The 16,401-nt window shown below is 34.3% G+C and overlaps 1 protein-coding gene across 3 annotated transcripts in view; it reads right to left on the reverse strand.

The window, feature by feature from the left end:
- Positions 1-16,401, reverse strand: part of LOC128262530 (mitogen-activated protein kinase-binding protein 1) — a 67,207-nt gene that overhangs the window by 38,832 nt on the left and 11,974 nt on the right. For all 3 annotated transcript variants that reach the window (XM_052996841.1, XM_052996839.1, XM_052996845.1), the window contains exon 2: positions 1,801-2,202. In XM_052996841.1, coding sequence (XP_052852801.1) covers positions 1,801-1,878 — 78 coding nt within the window. In that variant the 5' untranslated portion in view covers positions 1,879-2,202. The remainder of the gene's footprint in view (positions 1-1,800; positions 2,203-16,401) is intronic.

The raw sequence follows: 16,401 nt of genomic DNA on the forward strand, positions 1-16,401 counted from the left end.
TTGAAGTACCCTTGAAATATATACTATATTTAACTCCATCCAAATATTTATTTATAATACATTCAGAAAACACAATTTCTTGATTTTAGGAAAAATGGCCTTATTTTAGGTAATAATTGACTTCAATTTGAGACTTCCATACAAAATTTATGAAAACGACTCTTAAACAATTGTTATTTCATTTAAGTTCCATAAAGTTTTGCCATAATGTAATTCACCATTAGTTCAAACGTTTATTTAAAATATAAAGAATTTTTTTAATTTAAAGGTGTAACTGCCATTTTCTATAGTTTTAAAGAGAAACGGCTAAGAATGTTAACTAAACTTATTTGCTTGATTATTGTAATTTTAATCATAAACCAAAGATTATAAATATTAAACTTTTAATTTAAATTCGTAAATATCAATTAACCATCTTCGATCAACTTTGTAAAAAAAAAATGTGCAGTGTAGATTTTGTTGTGTTTTTCTACCGAAGAGGTCACCGATTTGAAAGCTTTTGTAGAGCAAGAAAGGCTTTCTCTTCCTCTCTTTGTCTCTATTTTTTTCGTATCTCTTTAAATCTGCTTTTCTCTTCAGCTCATAATTGCATTTGATTTGGTTTATTACTTAATCGGATTTTTTGTGGGGGGTGTTTGGTGGTCGGGTGGGTGGTTTGTCTGTCTGCCTACTGCGTGCATTGAACTTGACATTAAACAATGCAATTGTTTTGTTTTGCTAATTGCGTGAAATTCGAGCGGTCTTTAATTGTGGGTTAGCTTTTGTGGAACCTGAGTTGGGATGTGTGTGGTGGGATGGTTAACGAACTTATTCACTCGGTGGGTGGTGTGGGGTGGAATGTGGGTCGATGCAGTGACAATCGCTGGAGATGATTAATGAGGATTTTTTTGCCATGATGCTAATTAGCTGGGTGTAACTAAAAGTGAACGATACGAGTCATCAAGTTGTACATTAATTGAAAATGGAATGATGGTAATTAATATTAGTAATAATTTAACTAAAAATAAAAATCAAATACTTTAATTGCTGTAAATTTTAATAAATTAATTAATTTAATATCCCTGCTGTATTATTTCCCAACGTTTACCAACTTTCCCAACAATCTATTTTTAATTAAAACCCCAAGCCAAAATAAAACCTGACAAAAACCAACGCCAACTCATGACCACTCAGCATTTCAAAAGAAAAAATACTTTTTGCTGGAATGCCAGCAAATTAATCAAATCGCAGACAGATGAAAAAAAAATAAATTATAGAAATCGGAAAAAATATATATAAAAATAAATGACACAACCCATTCATACTGCATTTGTGGGCGAAGTTCGAACTTTGAATAAATGCAGCGAAACTTTCCATTTTCCTCTGCAGGCCAAGAAGATAAACAAAAACCATTTGGAAAACTGGATCACATGCACTGCAGGCGGTCGCTTATTTAAGCGGGATCCGACAGTGACAAACTTCTTTGTAGACTTTCAACATATTATACAAAAGTCGATATAACGACGTTATTTGGTTTATTAATTTCGTTTTTGAATCTAAAAGTTGTGGATTGGATTATATTTGTAGGAAGAACAAATTTTTTAAACATCACTAAAGATTAAAATATGTGGGTTGGATTCTTTTAGAAAAATAAAATATATTTTTTTTATGACTTTTAAATGCTTTGATACTTTTAGGAGTTTTCATCCCAAATATAGTAACAGAATCCACAAAAGATCCCGAGATTACGGGCTGTATATATAAACCTTTCTCTTATACGTTTTGATTGTAAGAAAATTATACAATAATAATTTTACTCACCCTATCCATTAATTGTTCATCGTTGCGTTTACGCCTCGCCGGCGCTCTTATAATGCGTCCCACATCTGGAGCGTCCATGATTATCTTTCCAGTCGGGTTTCGAACCAGCGCAAATCACTTATACGCGAGCGCTGGACAGTTGGTGAATCCGTTGAATGCAGCTTTGAGCATTTAGTTATGCTCAGAAATTGCTTTGAGCGCAACTCAAAGCTTTCCTTTCCGGGAAGCTCACAAGATCCACTGCATACTTTGGGGCTGGCTGCATTTGGTTTTAAAATTTGGCAGTTGAATTGTTAAATCTAATCTTGTTTTTTATGTTTTTATATGGCAAGGTTAGAACTTTAGTTATTATTTTGTTGGAAGCATTGGTCGCAATTGGCTTTTGTTTCAGCAAACAGCAAGCTGTAAAAGATAAAGCAAAATGATTAAGTTTATTTTTATAATAATTAAATATTACTTTAAAAGACTTCTAAAAGTCTGGTTATTTATTATTTAATGAAATTTTATATTTTATCTATTAAGTCAATTGGCAGGACTATGATTTAAAATTGACTTAAACCAATTTATGGAAATGAAAGAAGTTTACAAAAAACTTGAATCCACTTAAGCAACTTTTTATGGGAAATTGCAAAATGCATTGAAAGGACTCTTTCACCTTTTCCTAGTTTACCTTAAGTACACTTTTTCCTAAGATGGTGTTTGGCCAATTTCCTTGGCCTCTTCCTCCCTCTTAGAACCATAGTCTACCCCCACACGATTTTACTTTTTCCAGTTTTCCGCTGAATAAAATATGATTGAGGTTCAAGGCGACTGAAGCTTTCAACTGCAACAATGTCAATTTGCTGGCTGAAGAGCTGCGGCTTTTTCTCTCGAGGCAAACTATTCCAGTGTTAGTAAATTGATTTCGACGGTGTGGAGGGCAGTTGCTTATAAAATAGTCAAGAGTTTACAGGAAAAGCTGAGGAAAACCCAGAGCCACCTAATCAATTTGTCGAGTGGAAAGTGGCTAAAAGATTGGCAACTTAATGTGTTGGATGAGTTTAAGTTTTTCTTTTAAAAGTGTTGAGTAACGTGTTTAAGATTCAAGTGTAAGTTAACGTATAAATATATAATTGAGATGTTTAAGACAATAGCAATATCAACACTGATTTAAAACCGCACAAAAAGTTAGTTCAATGATTTAAAACCTGATGAAGTATACAATGCATTCACGCCTAATTAACTTCTGCTACGAGTAACACTTGAACACAAACGCCAAGTCTGTCAAATTAGAGAAGCAATTAGACAATCTGCAAATCAATTGAATCAACATTGGGGCCCGACAGATTCGATAAGTTCGTCACTTCCCACTATTGATGCAGTCGGTTGGAGGGGAAGTTCTGTTCTCCAAAATCGGTTGACGATTGTCATCCAATAATGGTAGTGTGACGTTGACAGCGGGCTATAAAACCATTGAATCACAAATCATTCGTAGTCCTCACTCATTTATACTGTCTCACCCAAATTGATAAGAGATGTCGACTGCAATTTCAAATGATTTCATTAGTCCCAAGGTAAGTTTATCTTGGGCTTGCGATAAATGTTAGTGGGTCGATTGTGGTTGTGGTTATATATATAATGCCAAGTTAATTAAACAACGAAACAAGGAAATACTTGTAATTAATGCGCAAAATGGTAGCAACAACAAAACAATGACTAAGTGATTACAGATACAAAGCGGGCTACAAAAACAAAAACGTAGAAGACGGTGGCGAACCCTCAAAACCTCTGCTTGAATGAATCCAAAAAAGTGTGGCGGAAAAGTGTGGAAAAACAGCGCGAAAAACGCCAAAAAAAAGAAGATACCCTCAGTCATGAAGTTGAACAGTTTTCTTCTGCGCTTTTCCACTATTTTCGTTGTGATGCCGATAGCTGCATTTGCCTTTGCATTATTTGCTGAAAGATGCCTCAGCAGGTGACCAAAAGTTGCGAAAATTATTTAATTTACCAACCAAGTTTTCTTTGGCTGGGGAAAATAGAGGAAAACTAGGAAAAGGGGATAGCCAAAAAAGTTTCGGTTATTTAACGTTTAGAAAAGAAAACCCCAGTGATTTAATTTTGCATATATAAAACGTTTATTTCATTAATTATGCCCATAGAGATAATTCTTATTTATATTTATATTTAACTCATTAAAACCACTTCAATTTCACCTACTTTAAAAACAGAAGCACACACCAGTTAACAAATCAAAAAGATTTTTCAAGCAATCAGCTCTAAATTGACATTATTATCATTTTGTTAACTTGTTTTGTTCAGGTTCGAAGAAAGCTAAAAAAAGACGGTCTATAAATAAGTGTTAACATATCGACAATAAACGTGTAATTTATCAACAGACACGAACTAAGCTCAACAACAAGATATTAAAATGTAAGGGGACCTGCAATGCCCACATATATGCAGCATATATTGCCAAGTGAAAAGGCGGGGAAAAGGGGAGCCTCCAACCATGTCAGCTCCCATTTCGCGGAACTTTTAAGTATAGATTTCGCCCACTTTTTATCCGAAGCAATTAAATTATGTATTATCTTTGGATTGGCTTTCAGTTCAAATCAAGTTGTAAATCGATTAGCCGACTTCCCTTCCACTTTTCTTCTCTTCTCTTTTTTCTTTTGTATACAGTGACCGTCATAAATAAATGCAGTTGACGACAGTTTTGAGTGATTTATTCGACAGTTTCCCAGGCAATTGGATTTTTTTTATAATTTTTATGTCCTCTTTTTCTATTGATTAGATAGACTAGAGACTGGCACATATTGGGCGGATTTTTATCTCTGACCATCGCTCTTTTAGAATTTATTTTTTGCAGTTATTATTGTCAGCGCGTTGAGAACAAGTTTTATTTCATCTTTTTGTTGTCGGCTGCTGGCGTTTTTTTTTTCTCGCTTCTTGTGAGTCAATTGACCCAAATTGTTGGGCTCCGGCCTTTGTGTATGAATCGACTTGGGCAGCCACTCTTGTTGTAGCAGACGTGTCGTTTTTGCTGTTCGCAGATTGGCCCCAAAATACCCTGTAATTTCAGGGGATATAGAAAAACAGGAGAGTTCAGTTGGAGAAAATAACAAAAATAGTGGATTTTCTATACCAAAATTTTCAGAACTTTAACAATTTAAGATAAATCTCAGGAATATAGCAAAATAATAGGATATAAAATAAAATAAAAATAAATAGTGGATAGTTTATTACTATTATTATTAGCAAAATAATGTTATTTGTACAAATACTATTGTTAAGATAAAAAAATAAGAAAACAATAAAACAAATTTCTAAGCTTTAAACAAAATTATTTAAAAAATCCCAAGAATATAGCAAAGTAATGTTATTTTTACAAATACTATTATTACGATATAGAGTATTTTAGTTATATGATTTTTTATAGGGCATCTAAGGTTCCATAAACTCAATCAGATTTTTATACATGTTTTTCCCTTAGTTTCCTGTTTTTTTTGTTTTTAGTGGGTCGTCTTAAAACGAAAGTCAGTTGAACTTTACCAAAATGATCAGCTGAAAAGCTCAAGAGGTTGGGCATGTGGCTGCGAATAACTCTTATCTGATTTGATGAGATAAAAGCGGGATTTAACTAAATACTAATGAACTAACTAATGAATGCTTAATTTTGATTTATGAGAAATGTTTAGGCACTTTTCAGGGAATTGAAAGAATACTTAATAAGCTGGCTTTTGGCTAAAGACATCACAAATCTCATGTTATTCCCTTAAAATTTGACATATCTTGAAATTATTTTCACCATGCTTAACCAAGTGAAATTTATAGGTTACAGCCATTTCTTGGAATTAAATCATAAAATTCGTTTATGACAAAAGAATCAATAAAATTCAAGGGCATGGCACATTTGTTTGTCATATACGAAATTGTGTTTGGCCAAAATTTTCAGCTGAGTCTGCAATTTATCCCAACATTTTATGGATCATTTAGCAAATGAGAGGAGGAGGAGGCAAAAAGAAAACCGAAAACCAAGCATCGTGAAAAATATTGCTAACTTTGGTTAAATTCATTTTGAGGCCTTTGACTTTTTTGCGAGTGCGAGTGCGAAACGAGTTCAATGAATTTCTGTGTCAACAGCTTGCAAGTTTTAATTTATTTCGCCGCTTTTTGATGACACGATTAAGGCAATCGATGAACCCAAAAGCTAAATTTAATCATGTGGAAAGTTTTGACAACTATTTTCCTTATTTGACAAAAACGACCTGAAGAAACAGTAGGACAGCAACGGCTGACTCTTTACGCTTCAAAAGTCTCCTTAATGATTTGTTTTCCTTTTAGGCATTATTAAATCAGTGCTGAGTAATAATAAATCTCATAAATCCTGCTTTACAACCGACTGATTATTGGGCAATAAGTATTTTAAATTGTGAATTCGTTTGTTCAAGAAAAAATTTCCCTATTACTTTATGATCTTGGAGAGCTCATAGAAATTATCTGCAAATTAACCAGTATTCATAATTGTTTATAATATTTTTTATATTTATTAGATGCATTACTTGAACTTGGGGAGTACATACAAATTTTATTATAGCCGTTAATTATAGACACAGACCAATAACAGAGTTATAAAAGCAAACAATATAAATATTTAAACTCTTTTTTCTATTAATAAATTTAGCTTTCGACACATTTGAAATGCGGAATATTGTAGATATTTCTTGTGCACTTTAAATTACCATTTTCTCTCATTAACTCGTCTGGATAGCGTAATTAAAATACAAATTCACCAGCCACAACCAAATACGCCCACAAGGCAAATAGTTTATGAGGGGGAGTAATTTCATTGGGGGTTTTCAGGAGGAGATGGCCGATGTTGGAAAAGCAATCTAAAAAGCGCCTCAAAAGAGGCGGCACATAAAATTGAATTCCAAGTTGCTAAAGCTAAATGCCGAACACAAACCGAGCTCAAAAATGAAGCTGGAAGATCGAGGAGATATTGCACATTGAACGCTGCTCATTTTATTTTCTTCGACGCCTCAAGTGTTAATAAAATGTTACAGTTAATTTGCCATGAGAGGCGCCAAGGGAGGCGTGGCACATCCACCGTATGTGGTAAACATTTTTGCAAAATGGAATGCAAAATGAATTGCAACCAAATGGAGTTGTTTGTTGCCGCTGCAGATGATAATGCTGTTGTTGCTATAGTTGTTGCGCAAGATGATTGCAATTCCATTTCCAATGATTGCCAAACAGCATCCCCAGGGGCGTGAGGCATTAGGGGGGCGAGGCCAGGGGCAGAAGGGTGTGAAAGCAACACGACTTGGATTCAAACAAAAAAAAAAACCGAGGCCCAGCACATGCAACATCTAAGGCAGCATAAACAAAAATTTGCATGATGTGGTTGCCATATGCAAAATATTTGGAAAACACTGCCAGATCTCTCACTGAAATTAATTTTAAAAGTGGTATATTAATATTAATAACCTAGAAAACGAGTTTAAAATTGTTTTTTTTAGTAACTTTAATTACGTTTTAACATTTTTACATTTATTTTATTATTATTTTTTTTTTCTCTAACTACAATGTTCCAAGGTAGTACTTAAAATATTAAAAAAACACAGACAGTTATGTATTCAAGTTAAAGGAAATATAAAAGAACTAACAAACATTTTATTTTGGTTTTTAAATCTATAAAAAATGTATTCCCATACATTTTTAAAATAAATTTGTAAGTATTTATTGTATAAAACAAGTTTCAAACCATTTTATTTTATTTAATAAATTATTTTTTTTAAGTCTTATGCATTTTTATCAATCTCCTGACTATACTTTTCCCAATGTAATACTTGAGTTATGCCCTTTTTTTTGCTTTAGGTGTTGTCTAGGGAAAAGCCATAAGAGATCTCTTTTAAGTGAAGAAAACTAGCGAAAAATTTAAATACACATGTGAAAAAAAGGCGAGATAAAAAGGCAGCATACGAAGAGAGATAAGTGGAGAAATAATTTCAAGCGAGACAATGAGGCTGCAGAAACGAACGCAACGCAAAAATTTACACGGAAGTCAAACGGCGAACGAAAAACAGCAACGAAATTGAATTTCCAAATCGCAATGAAAATGGTTTTCCAATTTTGCATGGACCTGTGAGTCTCCGGGAAAAGCGTAAAGGAAAACCCAAGGCAAACAGAAAAGTGAGCTGGAGTTAAATAAGCGTTAAATTGGCTGCTGCAATTGCACATGGAAAACAATAAAAGCTGTGAAATGCTTTAGGGCTTATTAAGAGCACCCCACTAAACACTCCGACAAACATTAGCATACAAAATTAACAGCAGGCAAAGAAAACCTAAAACGTGGGTTCAATGGACCCTCTACCCAAAAAAAATCCCTCATCTTTGGCATAATGAAGAAAAGCTCAGCAATTGACGCAACATTTCTGCACACACTTGAGACAAAAAGCCACATAGAGACAAAAAGAACATAATGAAAAGCAAGCTTAAATAATAAAAAAGATATGAAAACGCACAAAAAGAAAGAAGGTAAAATGTTCGCACACATAACTAACAATGGGAAGCGATGAACTGGCTTTATAATTTTAAAACAAAGGCAAGAAAAAGAAGAGGAATTAAAAGAAGAACTACTATATCGTTCTGTGAAAAATGGCGTCACTACAATAACCGTCGGCCGATTTCCAGCTATCAAAAGCGTTAATTATATATAGTATTTAGTTATCAGCGTGCAAAAATTAAACGACTGTTAGCCGATATGGAAAGTCGCAAAGTCGAGAGGGGAAACCACTGAAGAATCGAACGGTAAAAATACAAGATGTGTCATGAGGTCTCGAAGTCTCTTGTTAATTTCACTGGCGCCTCTGGCTTATTTTGTTGTTTACCAGCCGCTTTAAGAAGTTGTTCTTTTATTTTCTCTTTTTTTTTTTTTGTTTTGAGCCATCAACCGTTATCAACTGGTGGCCATAAACATATATATTAGATGGTTTGATTATGACATAGATGTTGAACAAGTCTGTTGACAAGGCAATAGATTGGAAAACCTTTCAGTAAAGAACCTTTCGAAGAAAGTTTTGACAGTAAGATGAGATCATAATTTCAAAGTGTTGCAATTGACACTTAAGCTCGCTCATGGATAATCGATCTTTGATGATCTTGACCCAATGTATTGAGTGATCATTATTTTTAATGAGTAATATACTGCGTGGGTTCATCGCATGGTGACCTTAGATTTCAGATTTATTATGATTAATTATAAAATTGCATGTTCATCATAATAATCATCAAGTACATCTGAAAAGATTATTGATTTTGAGAGGTCGTTTTTATATGGCTATCTGTATTCAAATTTTTTTTAATGGCAATATTTAATTTATTATGGTAAGTTTAGAAATTTCATTTTTATATAATTGATTTAGAGAAGTAGTTTTTATAATAGGAAACTAACTAAATTTACACCAAATCAAGCCAAATTCTATATATTATGTTAATCAAATGAAAAATGTTTAGTATTTAAACGATACATTTTTCTAATGCTTATACCTTATGACTAGATCTTAATAGTCATTGCTTATATTTAAAGGGAGTTTCTAGCACAAAATTACTTGAAATGGACCTTGGAATATCCAACAGTTGAGCAGTCAAAGTGCGTGTTGGTCTCACCTGATCACACAAATATTAGTTATAGAGGCAAGTGCGATCTTGACTAAAGTCAACTTTAAGTTTGCTTGTAGTAAGCAACTACAAAATGCTCATAAATTTAAGATAAGAACAGAAAGGCTATATATGGTTATTTAAAAGCAACAATAGCTGATAACATATCTTAAACCAATTAAAGTGAAAGTGTTAAGATCTTGTTTGGGTATTTCAAAACAATTGTGAATAATTATATTCTACTTGAAAGTATAAGCTATAATCTAACCCATGACAACATTAAATGGGAAAATGGAAAATCAACAGAGCTCATCAGCATGCTGCTGAAGCTTTCATTCAAAGCAATCTTAGAATTCAAATAAGCAAAGTGTAATTAATATGCCCAGGAAAGAGCAGACTTCTGGTTTGTGTTCATTTGGTTGTTTGTTTTTTTGCTGGCAGGTTGCACACGTCAATGGCAGGCCCAGAATCTCTTCCCGGCTGAAAATCAGATTCGGAACCGAGCTGACAGCCTCATATGAGATCAAATAACCTTCGTGTGGAAACAAACAGAAACCGGTTGCCTGCACTCTGCTTGCTTATATAAAATTATATCCATGTTGGTACATGGGAGAGGGTTCGCTGATGTGGTCGCGTAATAAAATTAGAAAATGCCAAGGGGGTTTCTGGGTGCCGGGCAGGAGGAAGTACCACCCATCAACCCAGCAACCCACCAACGGAGCAGCAACAGAGCGGAAACTATTCGCTGTTGGCCATGTTCGCCGCTTGGCTCTCAGCTGTTCTTTGCTAGTTGTTAGTTGTTAGCTGTCGCCCGTTTGCAAATCTCAGATGGCTGGCCATTTCTTGACACTTGACAATCTTGGTTAGAGGGTATTTGCGGGGCAGATTGGGCAGCCAGATATTTAACCAGCGTCCAGCGAGAGTAAATCGTATTAAAGCCAACTCATTAAACATTGAATGCAAAGATTGCCCAGCCACATATAGAACTTTAAGCAATACAAAAGACCAGAGTTGGCAAAGTGCTAAAATACATCAGTTAAATTAAGTATACACTTAACTGTATGGTTGGCTTCTTTTATATCTTTGCAACCTTGAAGATATTTGGCCATTAGAAATAAAACACTTTGCTAGTCTTTGAAAATACAATTTGAAAGATTTTAAATCATTTACAGATAATGCTATTACAATTTCATAAAACAATTTTGCAGATTAAAACTCTCTTCGCAACTATAACATATCATATTTCGTTTAAGCCCTAGGGAATTTTCACAGTATAAACCCATTTTCGCGCCTCACCTAATTATACAAATCCATCAGCAACTGGCAAACAATTACGAATATCAACACCCACTGACGGAGAACTCTTATCGATATAAAACAAGGCTGCCGGTTCGCGCCCACAGGGGGCGGGTTTGTAGACGCCATATCAGCTCATTAAGTCGTCTATGTCAAGAAAAATAGAAAAGTAATTTCCAGGCGTAACAATTGTTAATGCAACAAAACGCCACTTCATTAGCATTGTCAAACCAACCGCAAAATGACTCAACTTAACTTAAATTTTCAGCTCGGAGAACCGAAATGGGAAATAAGTCAAGATCAAGATTTTCAGGCCTTGTCGCGTAATCTCCTCAACTTGATGGATGTGTCTTGCTGTGTGGGCCTCGTGAAACCGACAAAAAAAATAAATAAAAACAAAAAATCCACTTAAAAGCATACATAAATATCAATTAAACGTTTGGCCACTGAACTTTTGTTTGACTTACAAAACCGTTCAAGTTGAAGTGATTTTTGAACCATGAAAGGCCATTCAACACACTGAAGGTCATTGTCTTTGGGGGATATTCATGGGTTTTCGTTTTCGGGTCAAAAATTGGGTAAGCTTTCGCCAACACTAATTAAATGTCACAGAGGAAGTTAAACATCAATTTTGGCCCAGCAATTGTGCAATTGTCGCTGGAGAGTTATGCCGAAGTTAACCCAGTTTTTCGGGCCTGTTTGACTTTAATTTGCAAGCGAAACCAAAAAAAAAATGGTGGAAACGGGTTACGTAGAACACAAGTTTTGACTTCATGACATTCCAATTTGCATAGGTGAGTGAAAACCACAGCAAAAAAACCAGACAATTTGCTCACAGAATTAATGTATTATTTTTTGACAATTCGATGAACAGAACGGTAAAGAAAGAAAGCAAACCTCGCGCTTCCAGGAAACGAAGTAATGACACTACAAAAAATTGCTCAAGTGAGTCATTAAGCTGGCTGAGAGGTCTCGTTTCGCCATCTCTTTCTACTGACCTATCCCCGTCTCTGTCCCTTTGTCGAAGCAGCCATAAAGGAAGCAATCCACACACATCTCAATGAAACTCAAGGGGCAAGGGCAAACACCTTGAAGAACTCGAGAGAATCAGAAGAAAGGTGCACACAACTGCATTTCCTTGGCCCTTTGTGTGTGGCATAAAGAACAGCTCTTGGCCAAAAGGAATTTTGTGGAGCCATAAAGGACTTCCTTTGTTTTGCCTCGCGATGATGTCAAACGGGTCAACAAGAGAGTGAGTTATCATTAAAATGCAATGGGGCGTGTCCCAAGAAAATATAAGAGCCTTGAGATCGCTGTGCTTAAATTATTTTGTTATATTGAATATGTAGTCTATTTAAATGAATAAGAGCCCATAAATAAGACATATTATTTTCAAATGCTTAAGTTATAAGATTTATTTTTGGAAAAATTTAAAAGTTAGAAAAAGTCTGGTTTATAATTAAACATTTCAAAAGCGTCCATATAAAAAGTATACAAATAAATAGTTCTTAAATTGTTATGCCAGTTTTATGGGTGTGTAAAAATGTTTACAAGCAGTCCCGAATAAATTAATACCACGGAAAGGAACCACAACAACTGCAACGCACAAAAAGTAAAAATTTTTAGTGTTATTCCTTTCCATTCCCTACCAATCCCACTTTCTCACATCCCTATAATTTTTGCACCATCGCTTCTTACATTGTTTACCTTGGCAAGTTTGGCAGGAAGCAGCCACGCCGAAAATATGCAGACAACAAAGAGAGAAGGGTGCACAGAGAAAAAACAATTAAAAAACTATACAAAAGTAACAAGAAAAATGCTAAACATATTAAAGATCCAAATTGTAATCATTATTTTAAAAAATTAGGAATTATTTTAATACTTCATTTCATCAAATGTTGTATACTTAACAAGTATGTTATTTAGATAAATATTTATTTTGAAAATTTTTTCTAGAGAGTATCTAAATATTAATCCGAGTGTGCAAGACCCTCACCTTCGCCTGTCTGGAAAACTTTTGGAGGGCAAGAAAGAAAAGCGAGGGAAAGCAACTTGCGGGGGCGTTGTCAACATTATCAGACTGTTTCCAACCGCAGCGGGAAAAGCAGGGAAATTGAGGAGAAAAGCGACAACTAACTTCAGCAGACAGTGGCTTGGGCTAAATGAAGTTGGCATTAGTCAAACCAAACAGAACTTCCTGAGAAATGGGGATAGTCTAGAGCAAAGAAGCACCTCAAAAGCGAAATCATAGGTAAGAAAAGTTTGTGCTAACCCCTCTTTTTTCTTTTTCTTTTTTTTTTCTTTTTTGCTTTTTCCGAGCTTTGCTAAGTACATCAAATTTTTTCCAACTACGTGTGCCGCTTCTCACGCTCCAGCTTTAGTTCATCGGAACAGATGTTGGCAAAATATTTCTTGTACATACGTACATATATAGTATTTCTTATTCAACTTTTTGACTGATTTTTTTTTTTTTTTTGTTCAACTGCAACATTTGTGCAGCAGACAGCGTCGCCATAATATTCGGTAAAATTCTCATTCCAAAAAAGCTATAGGAATGAGAGTTTAAAGTTTAGAAATATAAACCAATATGTTGCTTTCTAGTTTCTTGAAAATACAGAGAAGAGGAGGTATTTTGTCTTGAAAATGATGTGCAAAAACCCTCAAGGAATTGTCTGGACAGTTTGGAAAGTTATTTTTGGCCAGTCACTGAAATGAACTGTCAAAGAAGTGTGGAGTTGAATAAATAAATAAGAATGAAAAAACTTTTTCAAAGTGACGTTAGTATTTTGCCACAGTTTTGAGTTTAAATAAGGTCTAAAATATAAATATACAATTGAAAGTTTATGTTACGTTAATACTATTTTTATTATTATTTTTTTTTTTAATTCAATCAATCAAAATGTCAGTTGGTTTTAAGAGGGGAATAAAAGTTGTAATTCTTAAGCAACTGAAAACCATTAATAAGGGTAACAATAAAAAACAAATAAAGCCGGTAAACCTCGCCATCGGAAACATATAGACAAGCTTTTGCAATTAGAGCGATTCAGTCAAGAAATTCCTAAGCAAATTGTTCGCATTGTTGCCCCCAAAAATCATAGTAAATAAATCAAGCAAAAACCTGAGTCAATTTAAGGAACAAACTAAAAACCTAAAAAAAATCGATGCCGGCAATATTGAAATTCAAGAGAAAACAAGTTTTTTCCTTTACTTTGGGGCATCGCTCAATCGACGAAGTAAATAAACAAAAAATCCACGTACCAAAATGCAATGCAACAAAGCAACAAAAGTAACAACCATCGAATGTGGAATAATTTGAGTCGCGCCGAGAGCATAAAACGCAGTCAAACAGTCAAATGCCATTTCCGACTGCAGTCAGACATGAATAAAAACAACAGAAAACAACACCGCAGCAATAGTAACAGCAGCAATAACAATACCTACAGCTACAGCAGCAATAAATGCAAACGATTACAGTACAACTTCGAGTGCTGAAATTTCATTGAGTTGAGTTTGATCCTTTAATCTATTTTAAAGAATGTTTGCTAAGGATATTAAGAGGGAACAACATGTTTCTCAAAAGTTTACCCTAAAAATAACTCCGTCGGTTTAATCCGATTTAATTTCATATATATTTAAGTTTTGCCAACGAATTATTCACAAATCCCTAAGACTATTTTTACATCAAAATAAATTTAAGACTTAAGAACAATTCTGAAATTAATTTAAGTTCTTAAAACTCTGGGGTTATTAATATAGATATGGAACGACTATAGTTGATACATATAAAGGTGTTTGGGAAAGAAATTTGTAAAAATGTCACTGGAAAATTTTTTAAGAATATATAAATTTATTATTTTTTAAGGGTATATAGCTATCAAAGCTGGACTGTGGAAATACCAAACAGTCAAGTCAGCCTCAAACTCAGGCTTTGTAGAGCACGTGGCTCCCCAGACGGAAGCCAGTGACCAACAACAACAACAACAACAACAACAACAACAACAACAACAACAAAAACAACAACGTATGGGTGTGTCAAAGGGGGTGGAGTTTTTTTTAGGGAGGAGAGTCTTTGGGGGGTTAGGGGCAGCCTATGTCTGGCCACCACAGTCTGTTCTAAATACCCAGCGAAACGAACTAAGCGACGTGTTTTATGTGCGTTCTTTGGTATTTATGGAGTTGCATGTTCAACCGAAGACAGTTGGGCTTATGTTTATTATTTTATTTTTGCTTTTTTTTCGGTGGTTAGTGCTGCTCCTTGTTGTGGGAGTTCTTGTGGAGACACCTGGGGGAGCCTCAGACCACTGGGTAATTTTTCTAAGTGCAACGCTTACATTCTTCCCCCATCGAAGGTGCGCCCACATGAAAACGAAAGAAAAAAACTCCTCCACACACCTAAAAACCAGCGCATATCATAGCTAATTTGGATCGTTGTGGCGGTGGTGTATAGCCACCTGGAACAAGAACTCGTCGCCCAAAGTGGAGCACTCAACTCTGCGGAGGTTGACCAGAGAATCGTAAAAATATATTAAATAACTCTATTTGAGGCAGGGGATTGGTAGGTAGAGTTTATAGATATCCTCAAAATATAAGTATGTTCAGGTCATCATAAGAAAAAATTAAATTTAAAATGTAATATTATATTTTTAATTAACTGTTTTTGTACAATTAATTTTCTACCTTATCATAATTTTCTATTCTATTCTTTTATATTTCTATTCCTAAAAATATTATATATAAAATAGCTCTAATTGCTGTCCATTCCTAGATACTCCCCATTTTTTTGTTTTATGTAGTTAAACGCCCCAAAAATAATAAAAAGGAACTGCATTAATTTTTGTTCGGCTTCTTATGTCTATAATTAAACAAGCAGCTAAACGATGGGCGTTGCCTGATATGAGATTTGTATTGGTGTCAGTCCTTTTGTGGGCCATTAACTTGTCATGACTTTTTGACTTGAAGTTGATAGAAGACTTTGTTTATTACCTGCAAAGATAAGAGAAGACAAGTTGAAAATTAATAACAAAAACATAAAGACATACAATAGGGCATCATTAGAGCGATTAAATATTTGCGCATGCTATCGTAATAGGAAATATAGAGTACACAAGTCATACTCCCCTACAATAAATAATCCACTAGGGAGCTATTCACATCTGTTTCCATCTTTTTCACCCGCCCATTGGCTATCTCTTTCTGCTCGTGCGAATTAACCCACTTTTGTGTTGACCCATTCCTAACATCAACAACTGCCAACAAACTTTGGATTATGAAATCGAAAACGGTTTTTATTTAATTTCGTTTCATTGCATTTGTTTACTGTTTGCTATGGGCCACATGAAAAAACGATCTGTGTTAATTGGTTCAAGCGGAAATATCGCACATAGTTTCGCATTGAATTGTGTGTTTGCAAACGAAAATTAGGCAAGGTAACATAAAAGATTTATTTAAAAAAAAAAATTGTTTATAAAATCATAAATTAAATATTTATTTTTGCCATGTGCTTTAAATTATTAATCCTTATTTGTAATGGCATTTATAATTTGAATAACAAGCATTTAATTTATGTTTTTGTTACTAGCTTTATTGTTTCAGAGTTTATTTAAGTGAATTGGTAAATATTTATCACAACTTTTCGAGTAGGCTGCCATAAAGAGACTAATAAAA

Source organism: Drosophila gunungcola, unplaced genomic scaffold (genome assembly GCF_025200985.1).
Source record: "Drosophila gunungcola strain Sukarami unplaced genomic scaffold, Dgunungcola_SK_2 000001F, whole genome shotgun sequence".
Taxonomy (NCBI): domain Eukaryota; kingdom Metazoa; phylum Arthropoda; class Insecta; order Diptera; family Drosophilidae; genus Drosophila; species Drosophila gunungcola.